The 25402-nt window shown below is 32.4% G+C and overlaps 1 protein-coding gene across 1 annotated transcript; it reads left to right on the top strand.

Moving 5' to 3' along the window:
- Positions 1–14533: 14533 nt before the first annotated feature.
- LOC120076050 (putative calcium-binding protein CML19) lies at positions 14534–15022 on the top strand. Its single transcript, XM_039029830.1, has one exon. It carries the CDS (start codon positions 14534–14536, stop codon positions 15020–15022), a length of 489 nt encoding a protein of 162 aa, XP_038885758.1.
- The last annotated feature ends 10380 nt before the right edge of the window (positions 15023–25402 follow it).

Below are 25402 nucleotides of genomic sequence, written 5' to 3'. Positions count from 1 at the left end.
TTCGATTAGAATACTCTTATCCATTTCCACCTTTTATGACTATGAAATTTGGCAGATGAATGTCAAGATAGCCTTTTTAAACGGCGATCTTGAGGAGAATATCTATAGGCTCAACCAAAGGGGTTTATTGCACAAGGTCAAGAACAAAAGGTTTGTAAGCTTCAAAATTCCATTTATCTATAGGCTCGATCAAATCTTATGGCTTTGTACAGAATGTTGACGAGCCTTGTGTTTACAAGAAGATTGTCAATTATACTATAACGTTCTTAGTTTTATATGTTGACGATATTCTACTCATTGAGAATTAAGTAGGTTACCTAACTGACATCAAGAAATGGCTAGTAACATAGTTGCCAATGAAATATTTAGAAAATACGCAGTATGTTCTGGGGATTCAGATTATTCGGAACCACAAGAACAGAACACTAGCCGTGTCTCGAGAAACTTATATAGACAAAATGTTGTCTAGGTATAAGATGCGGAATTTCAAAAGAGGTCTACCCTACAGATATAAAATTCATTAGTTAAAGAATCAATGTCCTGAGACACCTCAAGAGGTTGAGGATATGAGACGCATTCCCTATGCTTCCGCAGTAGGGAACCTGATGTATGCAATGTTATGTACTAGACCTGACATATGCTATGCAATAGGGATAGTCAGTAGGTATCAGACCAATCCTGGATATGATTATTGGATTGCCGTTAAGAATATTCTCAAGTATCTTAGGAGAATAAGGAACTACATGCTCGTGTATGATACTAAGGATTTAATCCTTACTGGATACACTGACTTTGATTTTCAAACCGATAAAGATTCAAAAAAATCTACATCGGGATCAGTGTTCATTCTGAATGGAGGAGCAGTAGTGTGGAGAAGTGTGAAGCAAAACTGTATTACGGACTCCACAATTGAAGTTGAATACGTAGCTTCATGTGAAGTAGCAAAGGAAGCAGTATGGTTGAGGAAATTCTTGACAGATTTGGAAGTCATTCCAAATATGCATCTGCCTATCACCCTATATTGTGATAATAGTGGTGTAGTTGCAAATTCAAGAGAACCAAGAAGCCCAAGCACGGAAAGCATATTAAGCGCAAATACCATCTGATCCGGGAGATTGTACATCGTGGAGACGTTGTAGTAACCCAGATATCTTCTGAGCAAAACATTGTTGATCCTTTTACAAAGGCCCTCACGACTAAAGTGTTTGAAGGTCACCTATAGAGTCTAGGTCTACAAAGTTTGTAAACTAGGACAAGTGGGAGAACTTTTGGGTATATGCACTGGAAATTCAACATTGTGATACTTCAATAGGAGTTTTAGTCCAAGTGGGAGTTTGTTGGATTTTATGTCCTAAAACTCGTAGTTTGTAAATTAATAAACATATCCTGTTTTATTTTTCGATAAAATTCTTATTGAAATTGTAATATTGAATCCAATAAACTAAGATCCTAAGGCTATTTAATATACTTTGAACTTTATGTAGTGACATAAATGTGGATCAAGTTCAAATATATAGCCAAAATGGTCTATAGTATATGAATAAGGTTGAGCGCCTTATTGTGGGGACACTATGGATGCGGCCTACTTTGTAGTTAGTACAAATGATGTGATCCTGAATCGTTCATATAGAGATATGTGAGTGAGGACATCCTATGTAAAGAGTTTACATAAGACTGAACCATGAAATAGTCACTTTTTACGTTCTAAACGTCGTTTTCTATATAAAACTGACTATTTCGTTAATTGATGACCTAGGTAACTTAATCTTAATCCTGAGCTAACTATGAACTCCTATTCACTCAGAATTATCCTTAGATTTGCATAAGTGAGGGCAGCTCATTATCGCTGGCCCAATAAGCCTCCCATTTCAGTGGTAAGATCAGGTGGATAGCTGGGCACATAGGGTACAAGACGGAATTCACTCCTACCCGTTATAAGGATAGTCGATAGGTAGTTCCCTTTAGTACTAAATCCAGGTCTTAAACAAGAGGCCCCACCCTCTCCTTGGCCCGAGAGGGGTTCGGTTTATAGGTTGGACCTTAAACCAATTGTTCATTAGAGGATCAGTGGAACTTAAGGAACAAGATGTAGTCTTGGGGGTAAAACGGTTTTTATGACCCAGCCGAGATTACGAACAACCTGTGAAGGATTAGCTTACTGATTATGGTTATATCAGATGGACAGAAATAGATCTATAGTGAGGGGAGTGTAACTACGGGACTATAGTGGAATGACCCGTTAGTTAACGAATGTTGATTAGCTCTGTCTAAAGAGTTTAGCCAGCTAATCTCGGATTGTTGGAGCCATGATCTATAGGTCCATTAGGTTTCCCTACTAGCTCATATGGAATAAACTTATAACAATATGATAGAATAATTCGAATTGTTTGAATTAGGTGAGAGAAAGAAGCCGACAAGTATATGTGATATAGTAGTCGGTTTTCAGTTTAGATATACAGTTTTAATATTTAAATGTGATTTAAATATCAAGAATACGAATACCTTCATATTCGGAAGCTCGGAAATAATGGAAATGGTCAAAGATGTAAAAAGTCAAAAAGTTGACTTTTGACTTTGAAAAGTCAAACTTTGACTGACCTTATATTCAAATGTGATTTGAATTTCGAGAAAATGAATGCGGATTCATGCTCGGGAGGTCAAAATTAGTCAACATGGAAAAATCATAAAAAATCAAAATGTTGACTTTTTGGTCAAAGTTTGACTTTGACAAAATGACTAGTTTGCCCTTTGACTATAGTTAGTGGGAAAATCCAATTGTTTATTGGATAATTCCACTAACAAAATAGTGGGTTAAGTGTTGGCTCATAGTGGAGACATTAAGTCCACTTAGATAGTGGATTCTAGGTATTGGGTTTTTATAGATTTGTTACGTGCAATTTTGCATGACCCTTTTCTATAAATATGAGCTTTTCAATTTGGATTAAAGAGTTTTGCCCTTTTTTGCAAAAAGTTAGTTTTCAAAATTGGGCTGAAAAATTAAAAACCCAACCCAAAAAATCTCCATGTTTTTCCATCTCTTTCTCTCTCTCGATTTTCTTTATTCATTGAGTCTCACAACCCGGTTCTAAGTCCAGAGGATAGTAGGTCAACTCTAGTGGTGGTCCGAAAGAGTTCGGGTAGAGATTCAGAGATTCAGCGAGGAAAAGCGATTTTCGGGAGCTTCAAAGGTTGTATGCTATCCATTTTAATTTACTATTTTTTTCCTTCAAATTGCATGCTAATTCATTTTAATTAAAAGCAATTAGAGTGTAATTAGGTCCTTTTTTCGCTACATATGTATCGTGTTCCATCAGACTGGACCTTAATCTTGAGTGAGTTTTGAACTTCTACCTATGAGAACAATCTTTTAATATGTATGGATGAGAGTGACTAGATTCGCCGATTCAATAAGCCTACCATTTTAGGAGTTTGTTCGAGTAGGGAGCTGAGAACATAGTTAAACAAGATGAAATTCGCTCCTTCACACTTTGAAGGTAACTAGATGAATTTCTCCCTTAAGGGCCGGGTCTTGAACAATGAGGTGTCTCACCCTTTCACTGGCCAAGAGGGGTCTAGTTTATAGTTTGACTATAACTATTTGTTCACTAGAGAGATCAATAATACATAAGGAGTTAGATGTAACTACAAGGATATAATGGTAATTTGACTTAACTGTAGTTATGAGAAATTCGTGAATGGTTGACTTACTGTTGATTGGTTATATCTGTAGACACATAAATACATTTACAGTGCGAAGAGTGTAATTGTCAATCTTTAGTGGAGTGGCTGATAGTTAATGAATGCTGAGTAATTTAATTAAAGGGTTTAGTTAATTAATATCGTATCATTGAAGCTTCTAATCTGTAGGTTTATAAGGTCCCTATTATTAGCTCATTAAGGACATAACAGGGAATAATTGTTTTTAGAATAATTTGAATTGTTTAAATTATTTAAAGGGAATTAAATGTATTAATTATATTAATATGATTAATATAAATTCTAATGTATATTGGTACATTATAATATATAGTTAATCATAAATACAATTCTAATTACAGCTATATAATATGTGAGAGGTAAATATTTGAATTAAATTAAAATATTATTTAGGGGGGTTTTCAAAAAAAAAAAAAAAAAAGGGAAAAATATTTACGCAAAATAGAAAAATTTAATCTTTTTTTACAGAGGCTGATAGAAGTCTATCAATGTCTAACAGTGATAGAAGCTGATAGAAGTCTATCGTTGATACTATGTGATAGACGCTGATAGAAGTCTATCAATATTTATCAGTGTTTTTGTTGTTATTTCTGTAAATAGTTTGACATTTTTTCTATCTGTGAAAATTTTTCTATTATTTATATGAATGAAATTTATATAAATATTATAGGTTAAAATTTAATATGAATGTGATTTATATTAAAATTATATAATATAAGAGAGATGTTCATTTTAATGTGATTAAAATGCATATTATATTATTCATTAAGTTAGTTAATTAATCATGTAATATATTATATTATAGGATAGTATAATACATATTTAACAACTCCCCGTTACAAGGGAGTTATTCCTTCATGATGGATGGGAGTTAAAATAATTCTCTCCTAGCTCCCTCTTCCTATGAGTTATGTGCTGTGAATACAGAAAGATAGATGTGAACAATTAAACGTGAAAGAAAAATCTCTCCCAACCCCTCTCTCAATCTCTCTGCATTTATACAAACCATCTCTTCCCAAAACTCATAAGGAGACCACACTTCCCTTTCTTGCCAAAGAATAACGAGGTAACCAAGTGGTGGTGTTGAAAGGCTGTACTATTCTATTAGAGGAAGGTGTTGTTGTGTTCGTGGTTTTTCATGGAGGACTTTCGAGAAGGAGATTTCTACAAGGGCGAGTCCACTATTTCCTTTACTCCTTTATAGAAAGCATGCTTATAGTTTTATTAAAATTTTTATCCTCTGTAATACTGCATGTTGCTTCTTTAGTATTTTTATTATTTCAAATTAATTGTCAATTGCATGGCATTCGCATGCTTTCGTAAGGAATTCGATTCCTTCACTAATAACATACAAAGCAGCGTCCTAGAATATCCAATGGAGAAAGATCATGAAAGAAGAAATTGACACATTCAGAAGGAATTGAACGTGGGACTTGGTGCTTAAACCTAAAGATGTTAAGCTCATGTCGTGTAAATGTGTTTACAACATTAAAACTCGAGCAAATGGGACAGTAGAGAGATACAAAGATCGACTGGTTGCTCGAGGGTTTCTCAACAGTATGGCTTGGACTATGATGAGATGTTCAGTTCTGTAGCAAAGCTCACCACAGTTTGAGTCTTATTGGCACTTACTGCTAGTAAGGGATGGAAGTTATGACAGATGGATGTCAAGAACACTTTCTTAAATAGAAAGTTGGATTGAGAAATATATATGGAGCAACTAAAAGGATTTGAGGATGAAGCTCATCATGACTGTGTTTGCAAGCTGAGAAAGACTTTATATGGTTTAAAGCAAGTAGCAAGAACCTGAAACGAAAGAAATTGTAGAATTTTTAATCGAAAATGGTTTTGCAGTAGTTCCAGCAGATTCTAGCTTATTTGTCAAAACTCAAGACTCATATGTCACAATCATATTAATCTATGTGGATGATCATAATAGGAGATCACATTGAAGAAGTTCAACAAATAAGGCAGAATTTACTAGTCCGATTTGAAATGAAAGAGCTTGGAGAACTAAAGTATTTCCTTGGTCTAGAGGTGGAGCACTCGAAGAAAGAATTTTTCCTTGGACAACAAAAGTATGTAAAGAATCTTTTGCAGAAGTATAGAACGAGTGGCTGTAAGACAAAATCTATACTAGTGGTGGTTAATAAGAATTTCTACATGCATTAAGGTAAAGATCTTGTAGACTCAATGATGTAACGTCAGTTGGTAGGAAGTTTGATCTACCTTACCTTAACAAGACCCGATATCTCATATTTTGTTGGAGTTATGAGTCGTTACATGCAGAATCCGAATTAGAAGCCTTGTCTTAAAGTAGTTTGAAGAATTTTAAGATATCTGAAAGGTACAAGTGAATACGACCTTTTATATATGAAAGGGGATGACTATAAGTTAGAAGGCTTCAATTCGACGATGCTGATTATGTAGGAGATCATGATACACGACGATCAACTACCAAGTACTTATTCATACTTGGTTGTGGAGTAGTTTCTTGGTGTAGCAAGTGACAATCAACAATTGCATTATCTACAACATAAGAAGGGTATAGAGCAACAACCATGATAGCACAAGAGAATATGTGGACAAAGCAACTAGTGAAGGATTTGCAACAAAAAGTTAATCATGCAATGACTTTATATTGGGACAATCAATATGCAGTTCGCATAGCTCAGAATCCAGTATTCCATTGAAGGATTAAGTATGTGGAGATACATTACCACTTAATTTGAGAAAAGGTACTTCAAGAGGAAATTGAGATGAAGACAATAAAGACAGAAGATCAAGTTACAAATATATTCATAAAAGGGCTACCTGCAACCAAGCATGAAAAATTTCGACAGCAGCTTGGGATGATTGAAAGACCTCAAAATAGTTAGTGTTGGAGGGGAATGTTAAAATATAAAGTAACACTAACAAATCTAGAAGATTCTTGAAGTATCTACAAAACGACATAAAAGTGTAAATTAGTTTTTTCTAGAATTATGTAAATTCTAAAAAATACCACAAAAGAAAGGATCTAAAAATTGTCATAGATTTTCTTTAGATTCAAGGAATATTAGAGGATTCTTTACATAAAAATAAACATTGAAAAATCTAGAATATTTAGAATCCAAGAAAAGTCTAGAGAGATCTTTACTTGGACTCAAAGGATCTCATGCCTATAAATAGGAAGTGTGGCCCCATATGTTAGAAGAAAAAATAAAGAGTTAGCAAAGAAAAGTGATCGAGTATTAGAGAGTAAAAGAGTATTCCCTCAAAAGTGTCAAACTTTGGTATTTCTTAAATAAAAATCTTTCTTTCAATATTGCCTCTCTTCTTTTTAATACCAATTTTTTCAACAATAGTAGTCTGCCCTTATTTGTTGGATTGATTCTCTTGTTGATTGCATTCAAGTATTGTTTCTTGGCTTTTATCAGGTGTCAATATGTGCATCGATTATCTCAAACCCAAAGCTTTCATTTTATATAAATGTCAAAAGAAACATATAGATAAAAGACGGGCTAGAGAAAAGCCCTCAAGAGAAAGCAAGTAACTAAAAGTCAAAATAGATAAAGTACATAAAGTTGCTAAGTTAAGGGATATAGGGGTTTCTATCAACAAAATACCACAGATAATTGGGATCAACATGTACACCATGGTATCTAGATTAAGTTGACATATCTATAACACCATCATCATACTCTAGAATCAAAAAGCAATCCAAAAGAAATATGGTGGTTGGACTGTAACTTGTGAAGAGCTTGGAGCGATAAAACCAACAATTAATCAAATAACGAACCTTAATGTATGGTGCTTATATTTTTTTTCTTAGGTGCTAATTATGTTACGTTAAAATATCAAATTTTACCCTCTAAATCTCATGCAGTGTATCAATGTTTATCCTAATTTCTAAATTTCATCACATTACACCTTATACTTTGTGAAATTTTGGCATCTTCAGTCTTTACCTTGTGTGCCGTTATTTATTATATTTTTTCTTTTCTTTTGATAGCTTTATCTTATTTCATCATCTTCTATTCTTTTCGTTCATAACTTGGCTGGTTTAAGTAGTAAGTCCAATCATCGAAGTCAAGCTCATGAGCGCTCATAGTTCTTCTAATATTAAAATCCTGTTTGAAAAAGAATTCTCATATAAAATTATTATAGTCGTCTTAATAGTTATCCAGCTAAAAATGAAAAGGATAACCAACATTTTTTTCGATCCCTAGAACTTTCGTTGGAGTCATGCATTTTATTATATATTTTTTTCAATTTGGATTGTTTTTTCATATATTTTTATTTATTATTTAAATTTCATTTCATTTTTTTTAAATCAACAAATTTCTTACTTGATGTATTAACCAACTTGCTAGTCTCTGAGTTTTGAAAATTATGACGGATAAATCCATAAACTTTAAATTTCTAACTTTAATAAGTTTCTAAAGTATGTCAAATAAATCTTTAAAGTTTTTATTTTATATATAATAGATTTAAAAAATATTGAAAATGTTTAAAAACTAATTATTTTATTAAAAAAAATTACTTTTATCTCTAATTAAATCTTAAATTTTATTTTAAAAAATGTTATTATATATTAGATTTTTAATATTTTTTTAATATGCAAGAGACTCCATTAGATGAAAACTTAGTATTTTAGGAATCTAATAGACACAAAATCAAGAATTTATGAACTTATTAGGTACTTTTGAAATTCAAGAACGATGTATAGACACAAATCTCAAAGTTCGTAGACTAAACTTGTAACTTTGTATAAATATTTACGTCTGCAATAAAGTTCTGGATCCACCACTATAAACTTGTATCCCTCTTACATAAAATCATGATCCGCCACATAATTTAACTTCATAATAATTGTAGTCCTTACAAAATTTATAACAACCAAATCTTTCTCGATGTTAGTATGTAACAATTAATTCATACACATAATAAAAATCTTGTTAAAATTAAACGATACTATTGAAACATGTAAATTGATAAATTACTTAGGGACCCATGTGTTTTAATTATAAATTACAGAGTTAAAATTGTTATAGCCTATTTGATGATCAATTCAATGGTTAAAATAAATTTTTTAAAAGGTTGTTTAAGGAGTTTTTGGGTATATAATTTTACTTAAGATACATTAATGATATTATCAATATTGAAATATTTCTGGCAACTAATACACCATTTTGTATCTTTGAAAATAATTGTCAACCATATAACAATAAACTATACTACTAATATAAGTATATATCACTAATATATGATTTGCTTTTTTTTTTTTTTTTTTTTTTTAACAAGATACTAGAAGATAGAAATTAGGAGGTGCTCCGAAACATCTCAACTAAGTTAATATATCTTTAGCACCCATGTCATACCTTAAAATTATGTAGAGATGCATTCTTTCAACTAAAGAGTACACAAAAGTTATATACAGAGAGTTGGAGTAGAATTCATTAAAAAAAGAAAAAGATAGAGGTTAGAGGAGAGTCTTCCGATTCAAAATGATAGTAGATGCATCATAGTTACAGTAAAGAGAGGATTTTCCAAAGAGCTGTCGGGAGACGATATGATCTTCTCACAAAGACGAAGATAGCTTGTTTCAAATCAAAACTTGAATAGAATAATCGTACATTTCATAATAAATATATAAGGTGTTAAATTTGTGTATATTAAAAAATGTGACTAAAGTCTCAAATTGGTTAATAAAAAAGAGAAAGATCATAAATATATAAATGAATGAATGTCTCTATTAATTTGAAATCTTTTGAATATGATTCCCAAACTATGATATATATATATATATATATGAAAAATATTGCATTCATCTTTATATAACTTAATCACATAAATTAATTACTACGTGACGATATTTTCTTTTAAAAAAAAATTATTCTCTTTATGATTAGATGACATGTCGAGAAATGAATGCAATCTGGCCGCATCCCACACATTACAAATACTACTTTGAAATGACAACAGCATAAATTCAGTCGAAGAATCTGGAATCTACACCATGTTGACAAAATCCATCCATTTATACGTTACAATACTTTGAAATGACAATAGCATAAATTCACAAATCACAAATAATAAAAATCCAATCAATGAACTTGATTACAAAATTAATCCTTTTTATTTGACGGTTGTTGATGATTTATTTATTTTTTTCGATGAAAATATCATTAAATTTTGATTTTAATAGATATTTTTAAAAAATTTATAAAAAAATTCAAAAAATAAATTTAATTTAATAAATAAACATTTTATGATTTTTAAACAAAGTTAACATGCCTATTATTTATATTATATTTACATAGTGTTATTTTGTTGCTTAATTATTATGTTTCATAGATTTTTCTATAGTATAATGGAAATATCGATTCACCTCTCGTTATCGAATCCAAAAAAAGTGAAAATATTGATGGAAATATCAACATGTCGATGAAGATTTAAAACTATGATTATAATGTTAGGTTCCTAAAAATAATTCTAAAAAATGTCTAATAAAGATGTAAATTTGAAAGGTTGTATTTAATGAATAAGTGAACTTTAAAAATATTTCAAAAAATATTTCAATTGTATGTCCAGTAAATTGCAAATAATGTTGTTGCAATACTCCAGCATGCAAGTAAATATTACTTATGAGTTTCTATTTATTTAGAATAATATTCCCTGTTTCCCTCAACTATTTGTAACAATATACAAGTACTTCTTATAGAAAATTGCAAAAATCAAGGATACATCTCAAAATTGAACCTACCATCACTTTAAAGTTTAAACCCATGCCTAAATTAATATGACCCCTGCAACATCAATGTTTTTGTTAAAATAAAATAAATAAAAAAATAGCGAACCCCAAGAGTAAAATGCATGAATTTATTAAGTACAAAAGTCATATATACCTATATACATACGTACATACATACATGTCCAGTTACTTAGATAAATATGCATATATGTTACATCATTAAAAAAAAATTCATATATATAGGTAGTGAATGGAATATATTTGTATGGAACCTAAAAGGGGTGCGTATTCTTGTCAGATTGAGAAAAAAAGTAACTGTGGAATTAGAAGATAACTATGGTATAAAATTTCCGTCGACATATCGATATTTTTATAGATATTTTCACATTTGTATAGGTTCTATATCAACGTTAGAAGTGAATCGATATTTTCATTATATTCTAAGAAATCCATGGAATATAATAGTTAAGTTACAAAATATCATTCAGGTAAATAGAATATAAATAATAAAAAGTTTATTTACTCATTTAAATTAATTTTTGAATTTTTTATTTTATAATTTTTTTAGAAATATCTATCGAAATCAAAATTTTATCATAATTTCATCGAAATTTTCGTATTAAGACCTCAATATTTTCGTCCTTAAGCAACATTTTGAATATTGAAGATAACAAGATTTTTATTTTTTTTAATATTTTTAATATTATTATTTTATTCATTTGATAACAACTCTTATTCTATTTCCCAATAATAATAATAATAATTCGAAAAAGAAAGAAAAGACCCTTTATTCTACGTCCCCTAGTGGACATTTAGCAAGTCTATCTTATTTTATATATTCTTCTTTATCGTTTTTTATTTTTCTTTTTTGTTGCCGTGTTATAGTAAAATTAATGTTGTTTAGCTAGATCTTCCCTCATTAATATTAAAGATCACCCATATACGCATATAATAAAATAAATCTAATTAATTGCTAATATAGAAGTAACATTGTGCATTTGGAAATATATAAATATTTTTTAAAAAACAAATTTGCACATTACCTATTAGACGTTTTTACATAATTTTCCCCTATCACTAACATTAATAAGCATTGGTAAACGATGTACACCTATTAATTTAACTAGTGATATAGATACATATTAAGTAATTTTTTTGGGTAAGATGATACTAGCACTAATGCATTAAATTCTATAAGAACTCTGTAATTAAGCATACTTAAGCGAAAGTAATATTAATTTAGATGACAACTTGAGAAGTCTCGTATTATACCTTTTTAAAGAAAACCCTAATATTTTTTTAGTACAACAAAATAAAGTAAAATGTATAAAGTACAAATTATAGGGGAATTGAATTTGGACAATTAGTAATGACTACAACAGTGACCATTGAGAGATATTCTTTCTACTAGATTTTTGTGCTGTTGAAATGTAGAGCATGAATAGCTAGTTCATGAGCCTAGATTACATCAATCTTGGAGCAATAAAAATTCACAAATGAATCTATGTTTTTTGTTTCTAAAAGTCATCATGTTGTTAATAGATCAAATGTAACTCATTTATTAAGTATGTTATTCACTTGCCATAACATACACTAAAGCTGGTAAATATATGATAATGTTTACCTTTACTTTACTACTGATAATTGTTTGCATATTCATTTATCGTCAAAATTATCATATTTACCATCAGGGTTATTGATGATATTATCATAACAATAGAGTAAAATATAAGTGATATGTTTGGTTTTAGTTTCTATCCATAATTATTTGCATCCTCATTTTCTATTTAGTCTATCATTAATATACTATATATGTCAATGAAATGAAATAAAAGGTACATAAATATCATATGATTTTATTTTTCTATTCATTTTTTTTATCTTTATCACTTATGTATATTAATTAGTCTATTATTAATAGAAATTTATCAGTAATAAACATAAAAATACGATATGTTTTTTTTTTATAAATGATATGATTAAATATACGATAATTCACTATTTTTTTTAGAAAAATTATAATTCACTCATTTAAAAGATGGTTTAATATGAAATCAAAGTTTAGGAGATTATGTCATGTTTGAATTTCTGCCATATAATTTTCTCTCCAATTTCTATTGGTTTTAAAAGTTTGTTCGGCATCACGAGGTTAGAAAGATACTCAACACTAGGCTTATTAATTAAGTTGGAATTTTTATACATTTTCTTTTCAAAATGAACTCGAGAATCTTTAGAGAGATATAGCCTTTTTATCATTGCTCTCAGACTATGAAGCCAATTATTCCTTGGACATGACAGGACGACATCAGCCAAGTACAAGTACAAGTACAAGTACAACATTTTTTATTAATACTATTATTTTTCTAAACTCAATTTAAATAGAACAAATACTTAGATACATCCTAAGTCTATATATACAAAAAAATAATTAAAAAGATTTATTATCACGTGTCAATTTTTTATTAGGTATAGTAGAAGATGTACAATAGATAGATGCAGGTTGGAGTATAAAGTAATCAAACATCGAGTATGATGTAGATATGATCGAGTATACATATGTCGATTGCAGTCGTATCGACTGACCATGAAGCTAGTCATCGAGGATCGAGTAAATTCGTATTGACAGGTGCAAGGGGTACATCAATCAGTAAAATCACATGTTTATAAAGTAAGCAGGTCACTTTTCATTACTTTCTCTGTACGAGGTCATTCTTCATTTAGAGGTCCCAAATGAGGCCATCCATATAAAAGAATTCAGGCTACACCTAAATTTTTTCCATTTAAATATATGGTTGTTTTGAAACTTATTACTCTAATATTAGAGTTTCATTTATTCTCTTCTCCCTCGAAGAGGCACGGTACATCATTTCACTCAAAAGGTGAGATGATAAAATTTATTTAAAATGAGCAATTCTTGTCTCTTACGAGAAAATATCAAAGTTAGAAATCTAGTACAGTGGCTGATAACTCTCCTTAAGAAATAGGATGCACCTGTATGAAATATGGAAAAACAAGTATTTAAAAAATTTTAAAAGTAAAAAATAAGTAAAAGAAAAAAAAAGTTATTTAATTTAAAAGTTACTTTTAGTTTTTCTAATTAAAAATTTTAAAGAACTAAAAAACGTGGATAAAAAATATTGTTTCTTTATTTTATTATTTTGTTTTTGATGAAAATGTTCAAGAAAATAAAAGTTACCAAATACAGTTGTAAAAATAGAAACAAGAAATCAAAACAGGGTTGTCTTTTTTTTTTCTATTTTATTTCATTAATATCTTTTCAGTTATTTTTAATTTTTTCTTTTTGCTTAAATTAGTCTTATTTATTTTGTTGAAGCGAGATTATTAATTGTTATGACTTTTTCTAAAAAAGTTAAACGTTCTATTCCCAATTTCCGTAATTGTTAAAAAAAATCTTATTTATTTTAATAAAGGTTGACCGCGCAAAGGGGTTCTATTATTTATTTAGTTAATTAGTATTATTAACGCTATTTTCAAATAAAGGAAAATGAACCAAATATTGCATAATCTTACCATCTATCACTGATAGACTACGATAGACATATATCATTATTAGTAATAGATGTCCATTGTAGTTTATCATGGTCTGTCGCAGTCTATGATAAACATTTTTTATACTTGAAAATATTTTTAGTAGTTTTACCATTTAAAATAATTACCCTTCTTCTTCTTGTTATTATTATTATTTTGCTAATTAGCTGTGAATATCTTCCTTTTCTTGAGTTCAGATTCTTATTTCCTTCCAAATAAAATAATAATAATAATAATAACTGATTTTTTTCTCCTTCGTAACCATAAATTTAGTTTATTTTACATATAATATATTAAAAAAAAGGAACTTTATATATTTCTAAACCAATACAGAGATTTCTTAGGTAAGGAATAAGATCTTTTTTTCTTTTCTTTTCGGAGTACAGGAAAGGAATAAGATTCCAATATGTTCATTGAAAAAAAATATATTATGTTCCTAAAATTACTATAAAAGGTCATAATCCTCTCAAGACTATAATTCCATCTCCAAATTCTACATCCATTACCAAAACACAACCTTTAGTTTTAACCATGTCTACAAATCCTCTTCATTATCATGAAGCTGGCACAGGTAATTATATGAGTGAAAAAGAAGCAAATAGTTTGATCCAAAAATATGACAAGAATGGGGATTCAATCCTCACCAAGGAAGAGCTAACTGCTTTGATCATTGATCAAGCTGCCTCTCACCACCAACTAAAACCAAAGAAGGAAGAAGTTGTTTGCAAACCTCAAAAGGTGGAAGCTAAGGTTATTCCTGATGAGAAGGGGCCATTCAAGATGAGGCTTACTAGAGATGAGATGAGGGAAATCTTCTTAGAGCATGATATTGATGGTGATGGTCATCTCACTAGAAGTGAGCTATCAAAAGCTTTGACAACTTGTGGTTCTTTGATTTCATTACACAAAGCTAACTATGCTTTAAATTTGGCTGATGCTGATGGAGATGGCCTTATCAATGTGGATGAACTTGAAAAAGTCCTTGATTATGTTGAGAAACTCAACAAGCTCAAGAAATGAGGAGGTTGTTTAATTTTAAGCTCTCTTTATTAATATATTATCAACTCATTAAGAACTAGAATAAAGAGTTTGTCGTTGTGACACTGAACTCTTCTTATTGCTACCTTTGGCTTGTTATTATGTATTTTTATCCTATGTTATCGTCATCTATAAGTCTTTCTCTATATCCTATCTTTCTTATTGCTACCTTTGACACTGAACTCTTCTTATTGCTAACTATGGTTTTTTTATTTATTTTTGGGTATTAGATGGATCTCTATGTTTGTTAAATAATATGATATCAAAGTTTAGAAAGTCCAAATAGGCATTTGGTAAAATAATAATAATAATCACAACAACAATAATAATAACCTGGTTCAAGAATGATGAATCCAAAAGGGGTACTATCATCTTGAGGGAGGGAGTCCCACATTGGAAAGATAGTAAGAAGATCTTGTTATTCGTTAATAGATTCGAAACTTATTTGTGGTATCGTAGAAACCGCTGCCTTGAAAGAAAATTTAGCATGACTGTGGTGCGAATCGTTCTTTCTGATTGCTCTCCAAGGTTAACACAACACCCACCATCAGACATGCATTCGTTGGACAAAGGATTGGAATCAAATTGAGAGAAGATCATTTGCTCAGAATCAAGAGGAAGAAGAAAAGCATTAATAAGCTTCATTTTTCAGATCTGTAACTTATGGTTTTTGTAAAAGCAATGGAGAAGATGAAGATCAGCGGACAAAAAATGTTTGGAAAGTTAATTCCAGATCTGGATAAAGGCATAATTAAAACCTTAAATGTTTTTATTTTAATAAAATAAAGTTTCAACAATTTGTCTAAAAAAGATAAACTAAAAAAAAACTATTTCTTTATTTCGTGCGAGCGTGTTTGCCCTTGTCCAAGTCTGGATGTCCAACCGGATAGACGACAGCGATGCGCATGTGGGGAAAGGCCCTTTACTCCCACTCTTTCCACTTTTGCAAATCCCTAAAAGTTGTCATATATATATACCCTCTAACCACTTCTTAATTCTCCAATGTGAGACAGGTGAAAAATACAACTCCAATGTGCTTTTTTGGGCCTTGGGCCTAAGGTATATGTGGGTCATTCCCAACAGTCCCCTCGAATGACCTATAGGTACCAAAAAATGAAAGAAAGATGAAAGCGATTATGAGCAATGGAATGATGTAAACTTAAGCATCAATATCTTATGATTCGAATTGATGTATAGTGAAGTAGGGGCAACAACTACATTCATCAAAGTGAGTTACCTCTTGAGTTTTTGTGAATTCTGGTTGAGACCCCCACAGCATGTTTCAATCTTTTTTATTTCTCTTTTGATTCTGCAATAAAATCAAGCATCATATTCTATTTGGGCTATTCACATAAAACCTTGGGACGTCATGAAAGTTCTAGAAAGAGATCCTCAAACTCTTTCATAGAAGGCAAACCACCCCTTCAATTTCACGTTAAATGCTTCATCAAGTCTATCGTAATATACAACTCAAAATTGAGCTATGAAGACTTTATAGATTATCTATCAAGTCTATAATAATAGACCACCCAATATAAAGGGTTATGGATCACTTACAAATAATCCATCAAGTCTATCACAATAGACCAACCAAAATAAAGGGCTATGGATCACACTAAGGGTTTGAGTCCCATACTAGTTGAAGATTCTAGGATTACTCTCCTTGTTAGGCCTTTGGTGAGAGGAACTACTAAATTTCTCTCAGACCTCACATACTCCAAGGAGATAACTCTTTTCTTAAACAATTGTTTCATAGCTTCAGGTCTCAAGTGAATATGCCTTCTTTTTCCATTACACACACTGTTCTTAACAATACCTATGGCAACTTGTGAGTCATAATATAGAGATACTGGTATAGAGGCCCCCCCCATAGTTGCACATCTCCTAGTAGACTTCTTAGCCATTTTGCTTATTGTTTAACTAGCTCAAGTGCTATAAACTTTGACTCTATTATGGCTCGTGCTATACATGTTTGTTTAGCTGATTTCCATAAAATAACTCCTTCAGCTAGTATAAATGTGTATCCACTGGTGGAACTTACTTCATCATTATATGTCACCCAGTTTACATCACAAAATCCTTTTAACACTGTAAGAAAATTGTTGAAATGCAGACCAAAATCCATTGTACCTCTGAGGTACCTTAGCCAACGACAAAGTGTTATCCAATAATCTTTATCAGGATTATGAGTATATTGACTCACAACATATGCAATATTGGGTCTTGTATAGTTCATTAAAAATATAACACTGTCGATTATTTTTATATATTCAAATTGAGACACTTCTACCCTTATTTTTCTTAAGACTTATACTAGGATTAAGGGTGTTCTTACAGATGTAATATCAAAACTGTCAAATCTCTTTAACAAGTTTTAAATATTGTGTGACTGACATTGAGAGAAACCATTTTCAATTTTTTTTATCTTAAGATCAAGTATCATGTTAGCCCACCTAAATCTTTCATTTCAAATTGTAAGGATAGAAATAACTTGGTGTCATTAATTATATCTATGTTTGTACCAAAGATCAATATATCATTAACATAAAAACATATAATCACACAGTCAACTCCAGACGACTTTGAGTAAACACATACGTCAGAACAGTTTACTTCAAAATCATTGTTTACTAAAGTGATGTTAAATTTCTCAAACAATTGTTTAGGAGCTTGTTTTAGATCATAAAGAGATTTAGTAAGTTTATAGACTACTTTTCTTGACCAACAACAATAAAACCTTTAGGTTGTGTCATATATATTTTCTCTTCCATGTTTCCATTGAGGAATGTCGTCTTTACATCCATTTGATGTATTAGAAGACCAAAAATCACAACATAGGCTATCAAAGCTCCAATAGTAACTATCTTAGTCATAGCTGAGTAAGAATCAAAATAGTCCATCCTTTGCTTTTGTGTGTATCCAACAACCATTAGTTTAGCCTTAAACTTATCTATTGTACCATTTGGTCTCATTTTCTTCTTAAAGATCTATTCACACCTCATGGGTTTATTTTCTTTAGGTAGTTCTACTGATTCCCATGTTTGATCCATAACTAAGGAATCTAATTCACTCTTAATTGTCTCTTTCCAAAAATTAAAATCTACTAAGCTTAAAACTTCTTGATAGGTTTTTGGATCCCCATCTATTAAGTACATGAAAGCAAATTGATTTTCTATTTTATTTGAATTTTCAATTAGAAAGGTAGTTAAAAAACTAGGTCCCAAATCCTTACTAACCATTTGTCTTTTACTTTTTTTAGGCTCTAATTCAAGTGTGTCATTAGGGTTAGAAAGAGGGAGTTCAGATATTTGATCGATGCTTGAAGTACTAGCAGTGTGGTTATTGAGTGAATTTCTATTGATTTATCACCAATTTTAATCATGGGAAAAACATGCTAAAAAAATACAACATCTATATATTTACACAGTGAATTATCACTTAAACACATAAACCTATATGCAGCACTATTATTTGCATAACCAATGAAAATGCAGTCAAAAGTTTTACATCCTATCATAGGTTTCTTGAATTCTTGATATGCTATCTTGGCCAAGCACCCCACAGTCTCAAGTAATCCAGGTTAGGTGGATAATCCTTCTACAACTTGTAGGAAGTCTTATCCAGTTTTTTGTGAGGAGTCCTATTAAGAATAAAATAGGTAGAAAGCACAACTTCCCCCATATATTAACATAGAATCTAGAAAATAATAACATGACATTCAACATTTCTTTTAATGTTCTACTTTTTCGTTCCATTATGCCATTTTGTTAAGGTGAATACGAAGTACTAACTTCATGAATGATACCATTTAACTCATATAACTCCTTGAAAGTATCACTATATTCACCTCCTCTATCAGTTCTATTTTTTTTTTTTTTTTTACTTTTCTATCTAATTGATTTTCTACTTCAGTTTTGAATTTCATAAATATGCTACTAGCTACATCCTTTGATTTTAGAAAGTACAATTTTCTATATCTAAAATAATCATCAAGAAAAGATATATAATATTTTTTTTACCATTTCTACTTGTAATGTTCCTAAAATCAATTAGCTCTGTGTGAATTAGCTCAAGTAATTGGGTACTATGTGTTTTATTGATTTAAAATGCTTTTTCACAATTTTTTGCTTCTATACATATTGGGCATCTTGAAGATTATAAGCTCATACATTCAACATTCAAGAAGTTGTTTCACATTTGTTTAATTTTTACAGTTAGTTATTGTAATTACTTGTATCAGCAATTAGTCTAAATACTCATCATTTATAAATTTTAGATACAACAACTACATAGCTTCAAGAAGAACTTGAAAAAAATCTGTAAAGAAAAAAGTCTGTGACTTAGCTTCATTAATAAAACTCTCTCCTTCCCGTGGACGTAGGCTTTAATAGCCGAACCACGTACATCGCTGAGCACTTCCTTCCCTCTCTTCTCATCGTCTACAAGATAGCTCGATCGTTTACCATTTTTTCTTCATATCGTCTAGAAGATCGACGGATCGTCTACCTTTTCTTTAGCAATCGTCTACACGATTACATGTTCGTCTACCTTTTTCCTTCTGCCATCGTCTACCCGATTGCAAGACTCCTCCATCGTATACTCAAAGCAGCCGCACAGATCAAATAAGAAAGCATTAGGGTTAGAAGAAAGTAAAAGAACACAGAAGGCGGAGAACGAGAGAATCAGAGAGTAAGAGAGAGAAAGAAAATTTTAATTTGCATTAAACACCCATCAGAAAGAAGTCTTTCTTTTCATTTTTCCATCAGACAAAGAGTAGTGGGATCGACCACGTATAAGGTATCAACAGAAAATCGTGGGCTCTTATCAACCAAGTTCTCTACCAACCAAAAGACTTGGGGAAAAGAACAGGACTCTAGGTTTGGATCAACAGAAAAGGGCCTCACTTTATTTCATCATTTGGGCTAATTGTTTTATCTTTTTTGCAGAAGCAGGCCCAACAAAGTGGTATCAGAGCAATAGACATTCAAGATCTCAATTCTTGGAGAATCAAGACATAAGTTTTCATCCAAAATGATAGTAACAAGGTTTAGGGTGGAGAAATTCGATGGCAAAGGAGACTTCGGACTGTGGAAGGCCAAGATCAAAGTGATACTCAGCCAGTAGAAAGCCCTGCCCTCCTTGATCCATCAACTCTCCCTGCCACAGTGACAACCCAAGAAAAGGAAGATTGGGAGCTGGTAGCCTACGGTACCTTAGTTCTTAATCTAAGTGACAGTGTTCTTAGACAAGTTTTAGATCAAGAAACTGCATATAGAATATGGACTAAGCTAGAAGAGTTGTATGCTACTAAAGACCTTCCTAGCAAAATCTATCTTAGGGAGAAATTCTTCACATTTAAAATGGATTCATCTAAAACTTTAATTGAAAACTTAGATGAGTTCAAGAAGATAGTTACTGAATTTAAAACTCTAGGAGAAAACCTTGGTGATGAAAACGAGGCCTATGTGCTTCTAAACTCTTTTTCTGAACCATATAAAGAACTTAAGAATGCTCTAAAGTATGGAAGGGATAGTATAAGCACAGACACTATAATCTCAGCCCTAAGAACTAGAGAGCTTGAGCTATAGATTGATAAAAAGAATAAACCTAGTGGTGAAGGTCTGTTTGTAAAAGGAAACTTCAAGCAAAACCACTCTAAAGACAGAAAACCTCATAACCCATAAGAAAATAAAAAGCAAGTACTGTAAGAAAAAAAGACATATAATAAAAGATTGTTTTATTTTAAAGAGAAAGAACCAAGAGAAAGAGAAGGAATCAAAAGGCAAACAGCCCGAGGCATCTGTTGTAGAAGGTTCATTCATCTACTCAAATGCTTTAGCCCTAACTTTAGACAAATCTAATTTAGGAAAACATGATTGGGTTCTAGACTCCGAATGCACCTACCATATGACCTCAATGAAACCTTGGTTTAACACCTTTAAGAAAATAGAAGGAGAAATGGTTTATATGGGAAACAACCAAGGCTGTAAAATTGAAGGCATGGACTTTGTTTTCATGAAACTTAAGGATGGAACCATCAAACTTCTTAGGAATGTGAGACACTACTTAAGAGAAATCTAATTTCCTTAGGTATTTTAGATGCTATAGGGTGTGAATACAGGGGTAATGGAGGAACTCTTGAGGTGCTAAAGGACTTTAAAGTTATATTAGTTGGGGAAAAGATAAATGACTTATTTGTGGTCAAAGGAGTTGAGATGATGACAAGAGCTTATGTAGCCATTGCAAATGACATCACAGAGGCTAATGTATGGCACAAAAGGTTATCTCACATAAGTGCTAAAGGCCTAGAAGTCCTATCTAATCAAGGAATTCTCCCTAAAGGTCTCTCAAAAGATCTAACCTTTTGTGAACACTGTGTTTTAGGGAAAGCCACAAGGCAAAGTTTCACTAAAGCACAACATACCACAAAAGCTATCCTAGACTATATACACTCTGACCTATGGGGTCCAGCTTCTACACCAAGCCTAAGTGGCTCAAAGTATTTACTTTCTTTTATTGATGACTTCTCTAGGAAAAGTTGGGTTTACTTCCTTAAAACTAAAGACCAAGTGTTTGATATGTTTAAGGAATGGAAACTCATGATAGAGAAACAAACTTCTAAAGAAATTAAATACCTAAGAACTGACAATGGACTGGAATTTTGTAGTGGAGAGTTTAACAAATTCTGTAAAGAAGCTGGAATTACTAAAGAAACTAGAATTACTAGGCACATACAGTTAGATTCACTCCTCAAGAAAATGGAGTTACTGAAAGACTAAATAAGACAGTCATGGAAAGAGTTAGATGTCTCCTATCAGATGCAATACTAAGTGAAAATTACTGGGCAGAGGCTGCAAGCTACACAGTGTACACCTTAAATAGGTGTCTACATTCCTCCCTATTTTTTTTACTTCTGAAGAAAAATGGACCACACATCCATCTAACCTAGATAACCTAAGGTGTCACACCCCGCCCCAGACCACCCTCTTAGCCTATAGAAGGGCATGACTGCAGCAGTTATCAACCCTTTGGCTGACACTTACTGCCTAATAACTCTTGCCGAATAACTCTGATACCAAAATATAACTTATATATAGCGGAATATCTTTAGGCCAAAATTTATTAATTTAGAAGCATAACATATTTAGAGTCGTTACAACACTAGATTCAAAAGTCCCAAAACCCACAAACCCTAGTCCCTATATGAACAACAATAACATGTGTACAGTATTAACAGTAACCACCTAACAGACGGGTTACAAATCTTTTGATCCTTTAGTGGCAGAGCAGATATAGAGCTATGTTCAAAGGATTTGACCGCTACCTGTGGTGGGGGAAAAAGAAAACATTTGAAAATGGGGTGAGCTTACACCCAGTGAGTGACTTAAGAAAGATAATTGATTCTCATGCAAAATCTCAATAAAGAGTTTAACTGAAATATAAGCTTCTACAGTACTTGTATTGCAGTATAAACATTTTCCAAGCATAAAACATATAAAGTTGTTTTAATCATAAAAGAATAAAACCATTTCTCAGTTGAGGATAACCCTACTATGGGTAAAAACAATCCCAACACCAACTACTAGTCAAGAGAGAACCCTTTTACTCAATCTCTGACTCTACCTACGTGCACGTGGCCATAATAAGTACTGTCATACCTTAGGTACTTCTGCTCAAATACCTTCTCAAACGTCCTTTAGTATCTAGTTGGTTTGGTACCTTCTCAAACGTTCTTCAATACCAATAGATACCTTCTCAAATGTCCTTCAGTATCTAGTTGGGCGGATACCTTCTCAAATGTTCTTCGGTATCACGTTTTAAGTAAGACTAGTCATAAATGAATTTCTTTTTAAAGCATGTAAAGTATAACACATATAAAAACATGGCTTTAAAGGTATTAATGCATGCTGCACATATAAATAGCTTTTTAACAAACTTCTCACTCATGCATGTGTTTAAAACATAATTCATAGCTTGCTTGGAAATCACTTTATAAAACTATTTGGTATGAGAATATTCTTCTTTAAAACATACTTTCTATAACACGTTGTAATCAAACATTTAAGCAAATGTATTAGTCAAAACGTTTTAGCCACTCACCTTGATTGCTTAGGAGCTTTTCACTCTAGTAGCTCCATTTTCTACCTCGGGCTCTCTTTTCACCCCTAGAATCCAGATTCAACTTACAGCTTAGCTTAATCACAGTTCTAAACCTTATTTTGAGATACTTCCTTTTACAAACATGTTTTAAAATTTCTCAGAAAGCTTACCCTAAAAGTTTAGCTCAGACCTCCTCTTGGTTTGGTCGGAATCATAGAATCTTCAAGACTGGCCCAAACTGATCCGACAGCCTGACCCTTCTGTATTCTTTTCAGTTTCCACCCCGATCCCTTCGAGATTTTCTGCCGGCAGCCTTACGCTGAAAACTAGACTTTCAGAGCTTTCAGGTGGCTTTAGAATCACTCCAAACGCACAAGTAAATTGGGAGAACTTCTGTCCCAAGTTGATGCGTCCTCCTTAGACCTCACTGTCTAATGCGTCCTCTATGTCTAACGCATGGATTTGGCTCCAACGCAAAGTTTGCTCCACTCTCCCACTCTTTTATGGTATTTTTGAGTTGTGATCTAAAAAATGAAGTCTCTTGGCTCTATTTATAGGTGTCCAAACCTTCTCCGAAGTTGACACTACCTACTTGGCTGCATGGCCAAGTGTCTCCTTCTCATCCCATCAACGCAATGTTGTGGTCATCGCAAGCTAAGTGTCTTCTTCCAATGTTGTCAACGCATGGGCCTCCAATCTAATGCCACCACCTCAAATTCTTAAGGTTTAAGGCTTTCCTCCCAAGAAGATACATGGTTTTTATGATGTTATCCTGATGATTTCATCCTTCTATGCGTCCAACTCTTGGTTGCTCAACGCCTAGTCCATAAGCAATGCATAACCTCTACTCAACATATAGCAAGCCAATTCACTATCATGACAATTCAACTTAGCCATCGCAAGGAGCTAACCATCAACAACGCATAGGGTGACCGTCCATTCTTGACGCATGGCTCACTCGCACGACTTGCTTGGCATGGACGCATGCTGCTGGCCACCAATGCATAGGCGTGTTACATAGGCTGGCCGCTCGACGCATGGGCGTGCTTGGCCGCATGGGCTGTGCACGATGCCTTAATGCTTGGCCGGGTGCTTTGGTGCATAGGCGTGCTGCTTCGACGCATAGGCATGCGGCGTATACTGGCCATCGTTCGCTCACTCGGCCGCATGGGCGTGGCCGCTCGATAGGGCACTGGGCGTGGCCGCATGGGCGTTCGCTCACTCGACGCATGCCACGCTACTGCCCTCGTGCCATCCCAATGCCTCACTTCCATTTTCCTTCATTCACCAACGCATCCAACGCATCCAATGCATCTATCATCCAACGCATCCATCATCTAACACATTCAATGCATCCATCACAAAATTCTATACTTAGCAAAATTTCCAATTTTTTTCCCAAAAGTTAAACTTCCAAATTTCCTCTTTTCTTCAAATCTCCACTTTTTCCTCTACCATTCCACATTAGTTTCCACATCAACCTAATCATCACACTAGTATTAGTAGAGAACATACTCAAGTAGAGAAATTAGGATTTGGGGTTCACATAAGGGTATTTGGATGTGTTGGCTATATTCATCAAAATCAAGGGAAATTAAAATCTAAGGTAGTAAAGTGTATGTTTGTAGGTTTTTCTGAGGGAGTAAAAGGATTTAACTTGTGGAACCCTTTTGAAAAGAGGTTTATTATAAGCAGAGATGTCACTTTCAGAGAAAAAGAAATGTTTATGCAAAATGAAAGAACATCCTATGAAGTTTCTAACAACCCTAATACCACTAGGATTGAGGTAGAGTCACCTAATGTTTCTTCCACTAACCAAAACCCTCCTATAGATTTAGAAAAAGAAGAGGATGCCTCAAATGAGACCACTGGGAATATTGAAGTTGTACCTGACCTAAGTCATTATTCCTTGGCTAGGGATAGCTAAAGAAGAGTGATAATTCCTCCGGCTAGGTATACTGAAAATAACTATATGAACCTAGTTCTAAATGCCACAAAAGCTTCTAATGACCAAGAACCAGCCACTTTTGAAAAGGCAGTGAAGTGCCCTAATGTTAGGTCTTGGATTCAAGCTATGTGTGAAGAGATAGAGTCACTCACTGTTAATAATAATTGGACCCTAGCCCCTCTTCCTAAAGGTTGTAAACCTATAGCCTCTAAATGGATATACAAATTAAAGGAAGGTTCTCCCAAAGAAGAAAAGCCTAGGTATAAGGCAAGGTTAGTGGCTAAAAGTTGTACTAAGAGAGAATGAATAGACTA

The sequence above is a fragment of the Benincasa hispida genome, chromosome 4, assembly GCF_027475165.1.
Source record: "Benincasa hispida cultivar pf3 chromosome 4, pf3_genome.v1.1, whole genome shotgun sequence".
NCBI classification, from domain to species: Eukaryota; Viridiplantae; Streptophyta; class Magnoliopsida; order Cucurbitales; family Cucurbitaceae; genus Benincasa; species Benincasa hispida.
Note: the sequence above shows the minus strand (reverse complement) of the source record. Positions and strands in the feature narration are given on the sequence as shown.

What these genes read in the sequence shown, in the direction of transcription:
- LOC120076050 (XM_039029830.1), top strand. Translation starts at nt 14,534, where the DNA reads ATGTCTACAAATCCTCTTCATTATCATGAAGCTGGCACAGGTAATTAT.